Here is a 17,950-nt window from a genome sequence, read left to right as displayed (position 1 = left end):
TTATCTGCTTTGTACTGAAACTGGATCTGCACTGCCCTATATCCCCTGATCTGATCTCAGATTATCTGCTTTGAACTGGATCATATGAGTCTACACTGCCAGATAATCTGGGACAACAAGAAAATCTGGGATCAGATCCTGGGATATAAAGCAGTGTAGATCCACTCTGAATTATATGCCAGTGTGGGCTAATATAATCCAGTTTCCGATGCCAGATTATATGGCAGTGTGGACTCATATAATCCAGTTCAAAGCAGATACTCTGGGATCAGATACTGGATTATATGGCAGTGCAGATCCAGCTTCCGTTTAAAGATCCCCAGTGGGTAGGAAGTAGCTAAAATTGAAGGATCTTTCATGCCTCTTCACTATAAAATAATAAAACTGTTTCTGTAATGGGAAAGACAAACTTGTGAAGTAGTCTGAGATGTCACAAGTAACAAAACTGTCTACTATTTTGTTCCTGGGCATCATAGACTGAGAACAAAAATTTTCCTGGAAGATCCAGATCTTTGCAGGCATATTTTTAACCCGAGAGATACCTGGATTAGAAGGTTTATTCTGGGTTAAAATGCATTTGCCAGGTATGTTGCTCTGCATAGCTCAATAACTTTACACAAATGTTTGCAAAAGGTTTTAGGGATCAACAGCAAAATCAACAATGGTGTCAAAAACACCCACCCTCCTTTGCTTAAGAAGCAGAGCTTATATAAAAATTGAGACATGCTTTGTTAGGGAGAGAGGAAAGCTCCAGTCACTATTAGAAGGATCGTAAAATACTAAGCAAAGCTGTTGCTGCCTGTTGCCAATGTGAAAACAAAGAAGGAAACAGGAAACAAAAGGAGCTACAGAAAAGGTATTTATTCAAATGGATTTTTCATTTAATGTTTTGCCTCTGATATCCTTACTTTCCACTTCAGAAACTCCCAGTGGTATTTGTAACAACTCATTTTCTGCCATAAATGCCATGAATCCTCTAAATAATACTTTAATCCCTAATATTTTCCAGCATCTGATATTTGAGGTGACAGCCCAAAGCTGCCCAATTCTAAGGTTGGCCCTTACATTTTTCAGAATTTATAATATAGTAATTATTACTGAAATTCAGCATGGCTGAAAGAGGAAAACATATGCACACTTATCATTCATATGCAAATTTTTGAATACTGAAGAGGACTTTGGTATTATTATTAGTGCGATGTGATAGGATAAACAGGTGAAGTGACATGATATGGTCTGAAGTAAATATGAAGTATGGTAAAGGTATAGTGTGCAAATATTCAGCAGTCAGTGCAAGCCCTACCCTATAATGTGCCTTGTTTTGTTTACAGTAAGTGCACCCATACTTTAGAATTGGCTTTCTATTATATACAGGACTGATTAATTTATTTATCATGTCAGAAGCGACTTGAGAACATACTGCAAGTCGCTTGTGGTGTGTTGGCGACGGCGAATTGGCCGTCTACAGAGACGTTGCCCAGGGGATGCCCGGATGTGTTACCATCCTGCTGGTAGGCTTCTCTCATGTCTCTGCTATAAGAGACTGACCTTGTTCATCCAGCGCCGGAGGGAAAGTAAAGGAGGGAATTCCAAGAAAGTGATAAAACAAGCCTTTTATTGTTATCACAGCTATGATAAGGCAAACAGCCTTACATACCCCAAAGGGTATGTATCATGGAAATGTCTGCCGCCCCGCATGTCGCAGCAAACAAAGAATATATACCTTTGGCTTATCCAAAATTGACCAATGGCTGAGGGTCTTCCTCACCTTCCACACCCACTTAGCATAAGTGATACCTGTGACCTCACTTGTTGATTTCAAGCTAACTTTTGGTCTTGAAACTTTCTGGAGAAAGGCACCAGCTCACAGGAAGGGAGGGGCATATGCAGAGGCAAAGCCACATAGGCAAACGTTTTCTATTTTCTGGCTTATGGTCCCTTCACTGCAAGCTAGAGCTAACAGACAGAAGCTCACCCCCATCTCGCAGATTCGAACCAGAAACCTTTAAGTCAGCAACCCAACCTTCAGATCAGCAGTCCATCTGGCACAAGGGTTTAACCCATTAAACTAACATGGCTCTTAGGACTGATTATTGAGAGAGGGTCACTGCTTTTCATGCCTTATTTCTTAGATTAATATAAAGCAGTCAGTGTGGGTCTGTTTTGGAATATGGTTCATAACTTCATCTTCTGAATAAGCAAATTTACTGGCAGCCAGAGGGAGGCATGCCTATATTATACCTAGTTTATGATATATACATATCACTATATTCTAAACACAGTGCAAAGCTTTGATTTAGATTTGAAAGCTGCAAGTGGTCTGGTAATGCAAAAGAGCATTATGCATAAACACACAGAGAGAGACAGCAGAGCGCTTTCTACATATTTGGGAGATGCTGTACGTATGAGGAGTAGATTTACTCAGGTCTATACTAATGCACTTCTGCCAATTTAGCAGTTCAAAAACATGCAAATGTGAGTAGGTACCACTCTGGCGGGAAGGTAATGGCGCTCCATGCAGTCATGCCAGCCACATGATCTTGGAGGTGTCTACGGACAAACTCGGCTCTTTGGCTTAGAAATGGAGATGAGCACCAACCCCCAGAGTTAGACATGACTGGACTTAATGTCAGGAGAAAACCTTTACCTTATGTTAATGCAGTGCACAACACCTGACAATGTATTAAGAGAGGATCATTGCTCTATGACAAAATACATGGTTTTCATATAGACATTATCTGTGATGGGAAAATTCTCTCTTTGGCCTTGGAGAGCTGCTGGCCAATAGAATAAACAGAACTGTACACAGTGTTTCAGAAGATGACTGTATTATAGGCCTAAATAAGTGGCCTCCTGGGCAAGTAAATCATTGCAAATGGTTAAGTGAATCAGTGATTCATATTTGCCTGAAGTGGCAAAAAAGCTTTTCAATATCCATGCTAATGCTAATGTATTCACTGTTGTATTATGTAACAGCAACATTAATAGATTAAATTAATTTAAAAGTATCTAATAATGCAAATTAATTTTAAAGTACTTGTTAAAATGATAGCAGATATTAACTCAATTTTAATATTTGAACACAGTTGCTGACATCAATGCTCTTTGCTTGGTTTTAGGTGAAAGTTCTACCTAAAATGAAGTCACATATAATTTTGTTGCTGTGCCTGGAAGTACTGGCTCTCCCTGTTTTTGAAGGTGAGAGTAGATGATCTTATGGAAAAATGTATCTTGATAGTACCTACTTTTTTAAAATTAAGTTCCATCATTGTCTATTAGAAGATACTGGTAGATCAGTGTGCTCCCTGGCCCCTTCTAAACTGTCACGTAAAATCCAGATCACCTGCTTTGTACTGGATTATATGGCAGTGTAGACTCATATAATCTAGTACAAAGCAGATAATGTAGATTATCTGCTTTGATAATCTGGAATATGTGGCAGCGTAGAAGGGCCTCCTGAGAAAAAGGAAGATATTCACCACTTTTCCAGGAAGACATGCTGATCTGTATCTCATAAAAGGTACCTGGGATTGCAGACTGGATGGACAGAGGTCCCATCTGTGTTTGTTGTTTATTTGTTAAGTTGTTTCCAACTCTTCGTGACCTCATGGACCAGCTGTTTTTCTCTGCCAGAAGGTAAGAAAAAAGAAATAAAGAAAAACAGCTTGGATTTTGATTGAGCCAATGACTCTGGATAAGAATGTGGACTATAGAGATCAAGTTGATCTGTATGGACTGCTTTGCAGCTTACAGCCAGTTCATGTGGTGGCTCCGTAGGCACTTTGGAGCCAACCAAAACTCTATCATCCACATTCTGATCCAGATTAAATGCCTGTATAGAATCAGCCTGACTGGAAAAGGAAAAGGACAACCAAAATCTTATACATTTTTATTGCTCTTTGAAAATAAATCAGTATAATTATGCTGGGTCCCACAACTGCTCAACCAATTATTCAGTGAGTATAAAGGTCTAGAACACACTTTTTTGTGCAATGGTTGATTAGCTTCCTATCCAAAAAAGCCCAAAGAGAAAGAGAGAGAGGCCCCTTCCGCACAGCTGAATAAAACCCCATATTATCTGCTGTGAACTGGGATATATGGCAGTGTGGACTCAGATAACCTGATTCAAAGCAGATATTGTGGGATTTTCTGCCTTGATATTCTGGGTTATATGGCTGTGTGGAAGGGCCTAGAGAGATGTGTGTTTTAGAAATCATTGACTTCATCTGCAAAATCTCTAAGGTAAACACAACTACTATCACAACTATTTTCAGGCTAGCATGCTTCAATGCAATTTTGGATATATGTTCGTCTTTTGGGGTGCGAATGAGATTGAATTGTTCCCCGCAAGCACATTTTTTGTGAGGGCAAAGGGCCAATTCTCATTCATTGCCAGAGACTTGGCAATGTTTATTCAATCATGTGAGTCTGCATATTCTGAACATGCCAAGATCTGCGACCCAAGTGTTTTTCCCCCCCTGGAATAGCTACTAAGGGACCTTCTACACAGACACTAAAGTTCAGTTTGAAGCCAGCTCGAGGTTGGGATGTTCACAAAACATACACACCCAATGTGTGCTGCAATGTGCATCCGGATGGAAACAGTATATTAAAAAAAAACTCTCAGAAAATTCTGGAATAAGCCATAAATTCTGCTGAAGTCAACCAGTGATCCTCATTCAGCCACCGTCCCAGTTTTCAGACGGTTCCACTCTCTAATCCGGTTGAAATGGCTGTGTGGAAGCATCTTAAGAACAAATTGACTCATACAGAAAAGGTAGCTGGGCATAAGAATTTATATATTTTATTTTTATAGGTTGTTATAATGAGTTACTGAGCTAGGCCATGCATTAGCCGCATGTCAGCAGCTTCTAAGAGAATTTCTGATTCACCGCAATATAATTGGAATTCTCTTCTTTAGATCTCTGTTATGAATCTAGGGAAGGAGGGACCCACACATCCATGCCTTTGTATAATTAGTATAATTATGAGGCAGTACATCACAGATACCATGATAATTGGGTTGTTATAATTAATAAACAATTGAAGGATGACTATGTCATCACTTTGTGTGCACTGCTGCACATTTAGAATGTGGAGCCAGATAGAAAGATCTCCATAATTTAAGATGTGATGTTTGGTGTGTAACCTTCAGAGACACTCCTTCTTACTTCTGAACACTTACTTCTACAATAGTCACATTGGTATAGTTTACAATTTTCATTGTATTTTTGTGGTTTTTTAAATATTGTGTCGGAAGCGACTGGAGAACATACTGCAAGTCACTTCTGGTGTGAGAGAATTGGCCGTCTACAGAGACGTTGCCCAGGGGACACCCAGATGTGTTACTATCCTGCTGGAAGGCTTCTCTCATGTCCCCACAAGCTAGAGCTGACAGATAGGAGCTCACCCTGTCTCACAAATTCGAACTGGCAACTTCTGGATTAGCAACCCAACCTTCAGGTCAGCAGTCCAGCCGGCACAAGGGTTTAACACTCTGTGCCACTGCGGCTCCCCATTTTTGTGGTTGAAATACAGAAATACTGGATCTAAGTGCCAACCACAGTCTCATAGGAATTTATGGAACACTATCTTTCTCTTTCTCAGTTGCCATACATTTGTGCCCTGCCTGTTGTAACTACTCTGTCTTGTCTCTGTTCCTTCTGTTGGTAACAAACTATTTTAAAGCTTAACTTAAAACATTAAAAAGAGAGAAGTATGAACCCACTCCCTTCTCCACATCCTGCAATCCTGTTGAAAAAAAATCCCCACATCAGGAAGTGGTTGTTTAAATTCGCTAATCTTTCTTTTAAAGCAATATCTGGTTTGTTCTGGCCTTGAGCCATTTTGGAAGTTTATTTAAGTATTTATTTACAGAATTTATATTCCGCCCTTCTCACCCCGAAGGGGACTCAGGGCGGATCACATTGTACACATATAAGGCAAACATTCAATGCCATATAACATAGAACAGAGATAGAGACAGACGCAGAGGCAATTTGAACCTTCTCCAGCTGTTGTAAATTAGCCTCCCCACATATAAGTGGTACCTAAATTTCCTACTTGATAGATGCAACTATCTTTCAGGTTGCTTAGGTCAGCAATGAGCAGGGGCTATATTTTATTTTTAATTGTCGGGTGCTCAACCCGACACGGGCTGGCCTTTTATATGGAACCTTTATCTCTAAGATCCCATATAAAATCCAGATTTTCTGTTCTGAACTGGATTATATGGTAGTGTAGACTCATATAATCCAGTTCAAAGCAGATAATCTGGATTATCTACTTCGATAATCTGGATTATAAAGCAGTGTTGATCCAGCCTAATCTGCAAGGACTGCCCACCATTCCCTCACAGAATTTGTTGAAGCATGACTATATGATACTGATTTAAGAATCATCTTGTCATACTACAAATGGAAAGGCTGTACCCATACTTCCTTTGCTCTTTGTCTCTCCATGTTTACGCTGTTGTCTGTTTAAAATATTTTAACTGCACTTCTCCTTAATTGAAGTACAGCCCACACATGGCACAAGGTGCCTAAAAACAGAACATAAATATAGTTTAAAATAAAATTGAGTAAAATATATAGGCATATAAAACAACAACCTACAATTAAAACAGGGCTCATCAACCAATGGCGGTAAGCTACTGTAAACGTGGCCAGGCTGTAAACAATCGGACAAGGAATGGGATAAGTGCAAAGCTGTAACCATGGGACGAAGGCATGGGATAGAGTACAAGGCTGCATAACAATTGCGTAGATCATCTAGGGCAGTGGTTCTCAACCTGTGGGTCCCCAGATGTTTTTGGCCTTCAATTCCCAGAAATTCCAACAGCTGGTAAACTGGCTGGGATTTCTGAAAGTTGAAGGCCAAATCATCTGGCGACCCACAGGTTGAGAACCATTGATCTAGGGAGAGGGTTTGTGGAGCGACTATTCTCTCCGACGCATAGTGATCATCTTTTAATTACATTCCCTTTCTATACAGAATGCTTGTATTTTCTACAAAGGATGTATGAATATTTGATTTTGGATTTATTCCACTGGAACTTCATTATTCTGTTCATTTGTTTTTAGGCAATGAGCTTCCGGAAACCAAGGATCGTGACCGCCGGTTCTTGTTGGGAAACATTTTTGGTGGGAATAATCCCCCTACTCCTCCCGTGAATATCAAGGCCCCAGTTTTACCCGGCTCCTCCCTGATAGGGCCAGAATACTTTTGCCAAGGTGGTTGCCGTGATGGCTGGATAAGTTACATGGGCCAGTGCTACATCTTTGTTCCAAATCAGATGACATGGGAGCAAGCTGAGGTATTGATGAGAAACATTTTCTTAAGCCTCTCTCTTCACCCCTTTCTTCCTTACCTAGACTTTCTTTCTGTGTAAAAATGCCAAAAGAATCCTCCTGGATCCAGCAAAAAACAAAAAAAACAATCATAAACAGAACAGAATTGCAACAAATCATTTATCTTTGGGCCCATTATACTATACAATTAAAGTGCTACATGCCATTTATTTATTTATTTATTTATTTGCAGTATTTATATTCCTTCTCACCCCAAGGGAACTCAGGGCAGATCACATTGCACATATGAGGCAAACATTCAATGCCATAACATAGAACAGAGACGAGACAAATGTAGGAACGGGCTGGCCTCAAACTCATGACCTCTTGGTCAGAGTGATTTGTTGCAGCTGGCTGCTAACCAGCCTGCGCCACAGCCCGACACCCTATGGAATTCTGAGGCTTATAGTTTATTATTTATGTATTTCATGTCAAAAGCATGGCATAATAAATAAGTTTTAAAGTGATGAAATAAAGAAATCACAAGCAGCTAAGTAGTTTTTTTTATAGTTTGTTGAAGTACTAGAGCTCTAATGCCGATCCCTACAAAGCGGATCCCAGGATTCCATGGGATGTTGCCATGGCAGTTAAAATGGAATATACAGTAGAGTCTCGCTTATCCAACCTTTGCTTATCCAACGTTTTGTATTATCCAACACAGTCTGCCTTTTAGTAGTCAGTGTTTTTGTAGTCAATGTTCTCAATACATTGTGATGTTTTCATAAATACAGTAGAGTCTCACTTATCCAACATAAACGGGCCGGCAGAATGTTGGATAAGCGAATATGTTGGATAATAAGGAGAGATTAAGGAGAAGCCTATTAAACATCAAATTAGGTTATGATTTTACAAATTAAGCAGCAAAACATTATGTTATACAACAAATTTGACAGAAAAATTAGTTCAATATGCAGTAATGTTATGTAGTAATTACTGTACTTACGAATTTAGCACCAAAATATCATGATATATTGAAAACATTGACTGCAAAAATGCGTTGGATAATCCAGAACGTTGGATAAGCGAGTGTTGGATAAGTGAGACTCTACTGTACAGTAATTACTACCTAACGTTACTATGTATTAAACTGCTTTTTCTGTCGATTTGTTGTAAAACATGATGTTTTGGCGCATAATTTGTAAAACCATAACATAATTTGACATTTAATAGGCTTTTCCTTAATCCCTCCTTATTATCCAACATTTTGCTTATGCAACGCTCTGCTGGCCTGTTTATGTTGGATAAGCGAGACTCTACTGTACCATGAAAGGGCCTCAGCTTTGTAATACATTTACCTCTGAGTCTAGATATACTAGCATTTTAAAGAGACTTGAAGGAAGTACTGTATAAGAATGCCACACCGAGATCTTTTTCACACTACACCATTATATGGCGTTGTTCTGTTTGAAGTCTACTCAAGTCTGAGTCATGAAGATAGCTCTCTATCACACCCTTGCCACAGTCTAACTTTATAGCATTACAGTGCCATTTGCAATTTTTTCATCTGCATTAATGGCATCATTACTGTTTCATGTGTCTTGGTCCTCCCTTCTTGCTTCATCTATTTTATTTTTTTTAAAAAACAACAAAACAGCCATAATAGCAAGATAATACTATGATGACGTCATGGTAATACAACTGTGCACTCCTAAACTCTCAGTGAGTGCTGAGATCTCTTCCTGGAAGATTTGTTTGAGTAGAGAAATAAGATAAGAAAATAAAGTGGTCACACCATTTCTTTTGTTCCTTTCTCGTGCAGAGAGGCTGCCATATTTCTGATGGTACTAGTTTTGCCTTTCTTATAATGTTGTTTCTCAATGAAGCCAATTACCACGGAATAATTCTATTATATTATAATGTTATAACATGTGTGGGAGACCAACCAAGAAGGTTAAGAGGGGTTTAAACATCTAGGAAAAGTCATATTTCCTGCGTGAGCACTAGAAAGTCCCTTCGGGTGAGAAGGGCGGGATAGAAATGAGGGAAATAAAATAAATAAAATAATAAATGGGCTGGAGTTTCTCTGCCAAGGATTTACTTGGGAATCATTAAGGGAGGAACAACCTGGCAACACCTGCCTCATAACCACTAATTAATCATTTGTGGAAGAAAGGGTTATAAGACATCTGCACAAAAAGTGGCTACTGTGGGAAAGGTTGTTATTAATGGATGATTTCACGTGTTAAAAGCCACATTTTTAACTATGCTGTAATGCAACAATGCCAGGAAAGCAATGGCATCATGAAATAAGGCTGAGACTATACTCGGCATGATAATGCCCTATGTCTGTTAAATTGTCCTTGCAAGATAGTTTGTATTCCTCTGATTCACAGCTCCAAGGTTCTCTCATTTGACAATTCTGTGCTCAATAAAATAACAGGCTTTAGAAACTAAGAGGCCCACTCTATTTCTGTTATATAGTAGTCATCGGCCCAGTTACCGTCTCATCCGTTTATTTCATACTTTCATATCGTTTCGTTCATTTAGAATGCACGAAATAGTACATCCACCTCCAGAATGGAAATATCAGTGAAATGAAAAAGGTGGAAATGGTAGCTGTTTGGTGGGCTGGGTTTCTGCGTGCCAAGGGCTGAGCGCCTCTTACTCAGCACTCGTAGGCTTTGGCAGGACCTACAGCCAGGTACTCGGCCCACTCGGATGTAGGTCGTTGCTGCAAGGCCTACAGTTGAGCACCGAGCGCTGGGCGCCAGAAGTGTGAAACACTCGTATGTAAGCCCTGGCGCTTTGCAACAAATGGACTGAACATCTTGGTTTTTTCGGACCTTGGACAGAAAAGCTCATTCAGATAGGTGCCTGTTTTCGGAACCAGCAGACAGAAACAGGGCCATACGAATGGGACAAACAGAAAAGAATAGTGATTCCATACAAATGCATAAGACTACTATATAGTGCAGTGATGGCCAACCTATGACACACCTGTCAGAACTAACACGCCTATCCATTTTTGCTGAAACACTGCCGCATGCAGATTGATTGGATGACTAATGTCTTTTGTGACCAAATTTGGTGTGATTTGGTCCAGTGGTTTTGTTGTTTACTCCATGGGAATTATGCACATTACATTTATATATATTATATATTATAAATATTATATATTACATGTATATATATATATAATATATATATATAATATATATATATATATATATATATATATATATATATATATATATCTACTATTATATTATATATTACATATATATACATATATATATATATATAAAATTCTATTATTGTAGTATATTATAATATTATTACTATTATATTATTATTATATTATTCATTATTCATGACTACATTGAAACTACAATAGAGAGAAATCAGCGTGGAAACTGCAAGAGGTACCATAGATTGTTGTACATGGAAATAATGGTAGTAAATAGTTTTTGATTTATTAAATACAGTTATAAATTACAATTATATATATTTTTTTATTTAAACTATATATATTGTGAAATTATGGTTTTTTTCTCGAAGTGACACACCACCCAAGTCATGCTAGGTTTTTTTTGGTGAATTTTGACACACTAAGCACAAAAGGTTGCCCATCATTGATATAGTGCCTGAGCTACAATGGCAGTATTTTCTGAAGCAGCATTTCACCAGCTCCATTGACTACACATTTGGAAAAATGTTTTTCCTCGAATCACTTATTTTTTCCTCACAGCTGAGCACAACTCTATACAAATTCCTCTGCCTGTTATACCAAAATTTTCAGAGCAGCTAATGAATCTGTTTGATTTCATTTGGTCCTAAAGCATAAGACTAGAGCCTGGGCCACTGGGTGGCCCAAAGTATCCCAGAAAGCTTTTTCTGAAGAAAAAAAAAATCCTTGCAAAGTATTACAGATGGAAAAAAAATCTTTTTGGGGGGGGGGGGTGGATGAATGTGAATGATATGAGATTTATGAAAAATAATGACACCTAAATTTCAGTGATGTGTACATCACCTTCTGCATTATTTGCACACTTTTTTTACACCCAGCCATACACAGAGAGACAGATAAACAGACACACCAAATCATTCCATTTCTTTACTATCTTCTTTGTTTGTCTTGTCATTTCCACTTTCTTTTTCTTTCCAGTGGACCTGCCAAAATCAAGCCAAAGGGGGACATCTGACCAGTATCTCAAGTGCAGAACACAATGCTTTCCTTGTAAACCTGGCTACTTATTACGGACAAAGAACAGCTCAGTTCTGGACAGGAGGAAGCCAACGAAGAGTGAGTCTATTACTACAGACAGACTGGTGCTTGTGAGCTCCATTTTCAATGGGGGAAGTGGGATGTTTCACTACCAATTGAGAAATGATGACACCATTTAACAAACATATGGCTAGCAAGAATTAACTCCCTGAACTCATTGGATTTACCTTTGAGTAGTAGTGTGTGTGTTTCTCTTATATACTTTCCAGAGATTGAGAAGGCCAAAATTTCATCCCACAAGTATCCCTATTGCAAACTCAGGCTGGATCTACACTATCATACAATCCAGATTTTTAAAAATTGTGTCAGAAGTGACTTGAGAACATACTGCAAGTCGCTTCTGGTGTGAGAGGATTGGCTGTCTACAGAGACGTTGCCTAGCGGATGCCCGGATGTGTTAGCTGCGAGGCTTCTCTCATGTCCCCGCAAGCTAGAGCTGACAGATGGGAGCTCGTCCCATCTCGCAGATTCAAACCGGCAACCTTCAGGTCAGCAACCCAACCTTCAGGTCAGCAGTTCAGTCAGCACAAGGGTTTAACCCACTGCACCACCGCGGCTTGTCAAAGCAGATAATCCGCATTATTTGCTTTGAACTGGGTTATACGAGACCGCTTCTACACTGCCATATAAAATCCAGATGATCTGCTTTGAATTGAATTATATGACAGTGGGGACTCATATAATCCAGCTCAAAGCAGATAATCTGGGATCAGATCCTGGGATATCAGGCAGTCTACACTACCATAGAATCCCGTTCAAAGCAGATAATCTGGATTTAATACGGCAGCATAGACAGGGCCACAGGGAACCTTTATTTCAGCCCAGATACTGACTAATTTCCAACAGCAGCACTGTCTGGCCCCTTCCACACAGCTGAATAAAATTCCACATTGTTTGCTTTGAACTGGAATACATGGCAGTGTGGACTCAGATAATCCAGTTCAAAACAAATATTGTGGATGTAAGTGCCCTCTGTTTCATGGGCAATGCCTTTTCCACTTAAAAAGAGCTTTTGCTATGTAAACTGGGCCAGTATGCCTTCAGCTTTAGTTGGATGATGTCAATATTACACATTCCCTTGCACAGGGAGTGTATGTGTCCACTCCTCCATCATGCATAATGCATTTCTGGCTGGGTGAATGTACAAACCAACCCTCCTGCTTTGTTCTCTCGTGTTAGTGATTCATTTTTTCAGCCACAAAAGTTGGGGCTCATTGGGGCGGGGGGAGCATGGTTGATGTCATTAATATTTGAAGGAGAAGCTGTCTGGCACACTTAGTAATAGAATAAAGCTTTAGCCTATATCTAATTAAAAGGCTCTGTTTAGAGCCTTGGAATGAAATATGCCTGCAGAACAGTGCCGAGTAACATATTCCAGAGACCCTCAATCTGTTTGCAGACAATCTCATTTTTCTAATAAATTATGCGCCACATATTATTCATGCCACTCTAAAGGACAGAAACCCAACTGTAGACAGTAGGCTTCTGTGCACACTGCTGTGAAATTTCCCTTTGCTCATTTAATGTTTGATCCTTTGCAATATGGAAATGTCTGAACAGTTGACCAGCTGTACGCTGGTGTTTCTTACATTCTTCTTTTATTTTTCTGCAGGGATCTTCTCTAAAATGGACGGATGGCTCTCTGGCAAATTTCATTCAACGCCCGCTGAGCTCACTTCTTCATGTGGTCGGGGAAACAATTAACAGCATTCTGAATATTCGCATTTGCTTGAAGTTAAATATCAATATAGGAGGTACAGTGCGGTCCATAAATATAATCTCGTCTTCGAAACAAACATTTGATTAATTTGCAACCGACCTTAAAAAATAGGTTCACTATCATCATCAACAACAACAACAAAATGTGAAGTCATGGCTAGTAAAAGTTATTGTAGGCCTCAGGAACTTTCCAAATAATGAATGGTTTGGTTAAAGTGATCCTTAACTGTTTGTTGTGATACATTTAAAACATGGCAGAGTGTAAATATCAATTTTAGAGTATTGTCAGTCTAATCTCACTTCTGAAGTTGAACTGTAAAATGGCAGAGAGACAGAAAGTTTAGAGCCGATTCGTGCAATGTTTCATTTTATTTCACATTCCACAAGACTTTAAAACACAGGCATATACGCCATAGCAGCATGCCTAATTGGGCAAAGTATCATTCGACGTATCTTCCCTTGCACTGGTATATATGGGAAACAATTGCAAGAAATTGCTGCTCTTGGCTGTATCGCCAGAGGACTGGAACAATGGACGTGAGGAAACTTCTAAGAAATGTTGTGATAATTGCATTCCAAATTGCTTCAGCTTCCTTAGAAGCCCGATTTTTAAGACGAATGACTACATTCACCCTGAATACCACTGCAGATATTTTGCTGGCATCAGTGCCCTGAGAAATTATGCAAGGTTTATCAAAGCGATTTTGGCTTCCCTTTCATCACTATATTTTTTTTAGTCTAAGGAAAAATCCTCAAATTGCTTTGATGCTGATGTAAAATCTTGATCAAAACCCTAATGCAAAACTTTGCTTCTACCAGCTACAATGCTATGAATTTTAAAGGGCTTGATTGGCGTGATCCCTATACATTGAGAACAGATCTACACTGCCAGAAAATCCAGGTTATCAAAGCAGATGGTCCACATTATCTACTTTAAACTGGACTATATGAGTCTGTAGGGGGCCTCTGGTGGCTCAGTGTGTTAAAGCGCTGAGCTGCTGAACTTGTGGACCAAAGGGTCCCAGGTTCAAATCCCGGGAGCGGAATGAGCACCCGCTGTTAGCCCCAGCTCCTGCCAACCTAGCAGTTCGAAAACATGCAAATGTGAGTAGATCAATAGGTACCGCTCCGGCGGGAAGGTAAGGGCGCTCCATGCAGTCATGCCGGCCACATGACCTGGAGGTGTCTACGGACAACACCAGCTCTTCGTCTTAGAAATGTTGATGAGCACCAACCCCCAGAATCGGTCACAACTAGACTTAACATCAGGGGAAACCTTTACCTTTTTTATATGAGTCTGTACTGCCATATAATCCAGTTCAAAGCAGATCATCTGGATTTTATATGGCAGTGTAGATGGGGCCTCAATTTGTTTTAGATCCTCCAGACACAGCACACAAATTCATCATGGAGAAATTCTAGAGGAGTAGCCAGTTTAAGAGTCGGCATTAAAGAATAAAGATGAGTGTAAACAGTCTGAGAATGGTCAAAGTTCATAGAGTCAGCCCCCTTCTACACTGCCATATAAAATCCAGATTATCTGCTTTGAACTGGATTATATGGCAGTGTTGACTCATATAACCCAGTTCTTCATTGATCATCTGGATTATATGACAGTAGTTTGGGAATAGAGAGGTGAAAGTATTCTATAGTGTCCAGATGGGAAAAGGCAATAGCAGCCAACATTTCATCCCTGGGTTTCTCTCCAGGATTGCTAACCAGTATGGGATATGACCAAGCCAACGAATAACAGACATTGAGCACCAATCAGACTTAGCCAGCGTCCCATCCTTTATCATCAATAGATTCTGTAGGCTTTGTGCCCCCCCCCCCCCCCCCCGCTTTGAAATATCTAACCATGCTGGAGGTTTCCAGACATTGGAGGGCTTCAATCTGGTACATTGTCTTGCTTTTCCATCTACCGTGTTCGAAGGCCGTTACCAGAAGACCCCATACTCCGAAAGACTGTGCCCCTGTGATTCAGGACACACAGAGACAATGGAACATGTACATGGATTCAATTGTTAGTCCCAACTACAAGAGATTTACTTATGTGTTGGAGTAACTCTGGTTGGCACCACCAATAAAATTCACTCTAAGAAAATACATAGTTTTAGAGCTGAACCTATATGGACAACCCCCTCCTCTTAGGATGGATCTACGCTGCCATATAATCAGTTTTTTAATTCAGATAAACTGCCCTGAACTGAGTTATATGAGTTTACACTGCCATATAATCCAGTTCAAATAAGGTAACCTGGATTCAGAAACTGGATAATATAGCAGTGTAGATGTGGCCTTAGGTGCAAAACCGAGACAATTGTTTCTATTTTTCATAGACAAGGAGGCTGAACATAGTATCCTAGCACTGACTGGCTGGGCTATATTTTTAAAAACAATAATGGAAACGTCACCTTTCTTTTGTATCATTTGTACTCATTCTCTCAATATTTTTTAAATAATTGAATTGTATAAATGTGTGACATGCTTGACTTTTAGTTTCAGATATGTAGCATTTGTCTGGGATGGGATGAGGAAACAGAAACCATGTTTAGAAATGGAGGTAAACTGTATCTTCTGAGGCTGGATCTACACTGCTCTATAGCCCAGGATCTGATCCCGGATTATCTGCTTTAAACTGGATGATATGAGTCTCCACTGCCATATAATCTGGCGTGGTGGCGCAATGGGTTAAACCATTGTGCTGGCTGGACTGCTGTCCTGAAGGTTGGGTTGCTGACCTGAAGGTTGGCAGTTTGAATCTGCGAAGGGGTGAGCTCCTTTCTGTCAGCTCTAGCTTGTGGCGACATGAGACAAGTCTCCCAGCAGGATGGCAACACATCCAGGCATCCCCTGGGCAATGTCTCTGTAGACGAACAATTGTCTCACACCAGAATAAGGGGGAGTAGAGCGGTATATAAATTAAATAATAATAATAATAATAATAATAACAACAACAACAACAACAACTTTATTTTTCTGTCCTGCCTCCATCTCCCCGAAAGGACTCGGGGTGGCTAACATGGGGCCAAGCTCAAAAACAAAATATGAACAGAGTTAAAACATAAATAAACACTATCAATAAAACAGATCAAATAAAATAAAACATACCTCAAAACCTCTGAGTATGCCTGCCATAGATGTGGGCAAAATGTCAGGAGAGAATGCTTCTGGAACATGGCCATACAGCCCGGAAAACATACAGCAACCCTAAAATAAAACAGATTAAAACACGGTAATACAATATAACACAATAATAACAAAATAAAATGGTAAAATGATAAAACAAACATCACCACTATTGGATAAAAAGGGGGGCGGTCAAGTCAAAAAATGCAAAAGTATATAGTTATAAGACTTTTTAATAAAGTGCCTGGACAAAGTGTCAAAGAGTTATCTAGGAGAGTTTGGGGTAGGGTAGGAAGTCAAGTTGTTTCCAATACCAGGGCAAAATAAAGTGCAGAAAAGCAATATTTCTATAGGAGGGGTCTCAGTATGTTCTCAAGTCGCTTCTGACACAATTTTAAAAATCTGGAATAAGAAAATCATCTGGAATTGGATCCTGGGATATAGGGCAGCATAGAAGGGGGTTGAGAAGCAGAAAAGGCTGGGTGAAAGAAGCCAAGCTCATGCAACTGCAGAAAAGAAATGCATGTCCTTATCTCTAAGTGTACAACACAATCACAAATGCATTGAGAGACTCATTTTGGTGGCACAAGCTTTTATCTCACAATAAATCTAGTATTTTAAGATGCTGAAAAACTCTCAGATGTGAAGCATTCTTAGAATTTATTTTTTGCTCACATGTATTTGTTTTCCTTCTAGGCCAGGGTAACTGGGATGGCTCGGACTGCAAAAAGAAATTACCCTTCATCTGCAGCTACAAACCCAATCTGACACCACCCTAATCTACAGTGGAAAGACAATGCTACCCATTTCTCCTACATAACAACTGTGTTGTTCGTGGGATATAGATAGATAATTCACAAATAATTGCTTTCTTTTCTAGGCCCTTGTATTCATTTTCTTACTTTCTTTCATTAAAAAAGCCAGAGCATCATTTACTAATGAGAATTGGATATTGACACAGGGCATCATTTAGAATACAACAGAAATGGTATTACTTAAACAAAGTGGGGCTTGATTTGAGTGCTTAACAAGATTATATGCTACTTATACCCCACAGGGATTTAAAGAATATTGACAAGAAACCTTTCGTTTAAAAATAATTACAAATCAGTCATTAAAGCATTACTTATTTTTACCATTTAGTGGCCAAGTCATATATTTTAAATACTGGAGGCTCTCCTTACTTGTGTCAGATAAATCCATGGAAAGTTAATTGAATGTTCTTACATTGAGGTTGGGTGCATAAAAGAAAAGAAATATATTGCTGTAGTTTAACATCAGTTCAACTAAAAGTCACACAACAATAAAAGGGAATGCAATACAGAAAAAAATCATAGGTATATCATTCTATGCAGTAACGTTGCTACCATAATTTGTCAATAACATTGCAGAGCGCAAACTTGTTATTATGGTTATGTATGTTAAATTGCTATGCATTGTACATCAATGTTTATTCTGTAAACAGACAACTTTCCTTTCCAGCCCTTAATTACAATTTATGTCTCACAGGCTCAAATGTTCAACATAA

General features: G+C 39.2%; 1 protein-coding gene across 7 annotated transcripts in view; it reads left to right on the top strand.

Moving 5' to 3' along the window:
* Nucleotides 1–17,560, top strand: part of LOC100566418 (snaclec coagulation factor IX-binding protein subunit A) — a 35,070-nt gene extending 17,510 nt beyond the window's left edge. For 6 of the 7 annotated variants that reach the window (XM_062975616.1, XM_062975614.1, XM_016992250.2 and 3 more), the window contains 5 exons: nucleotides 3,120–3,198; nucleotides 7,083–7,315; nucleotides 11,455–11,592; nucleotides 13,187–13,328; nucleotides 17,119–17,560. In XM_062975616.1, coding sequence (XP_062831686.1) covers nucleotides 3,138–3,198; nucleotides 7,083–7,315; nucleotides 11,455–11,592; nucleotides 13,187–13,328; nucleotides 17,119–17,201 — 657 coding nt within the window. In that variant the 5' untranslated portion in view covers nucleotides 3,120–3,137 and the 3' untranslated portion in view covers nucleotides 17,202–17,560. Of the gene's footprint in view, nucleotides 1–716; nucleotides 857–3,119; nucleotides 3,199–7,082; nucleotides 7,316–11,454; nucleotides 11,593–13,186; nucleotides 13,329–17,118 lie in introns of those variants that run through there. The other variant, XM_003218627.4, reaches the window with a different exon arrangement.
* The last annotated feature ends 390 nt before the right edge of the window (nucleotides 17,561–17,950 follow it).

The sequence above is a fragment of the Anolis carolinensis genome, chromosome 3 (assembly GCF_035594765.1).
Source record: "Anolis carolinensis isolate JA03-04 chromosome 3, rAnoCar3.1.pri, whole genome shotgun sequence".
NCBI lineage: Eukaryota > Metazoa > Chordata > Lepidosauria > Squamata > Dactyloidae > Anolis > Anolis carolinensis.
The sequence above is the reverse complement of the archived record's forward strand: the minus strand, read 5'-3'. Positions and strand labels throughout refer to the sequence as shown.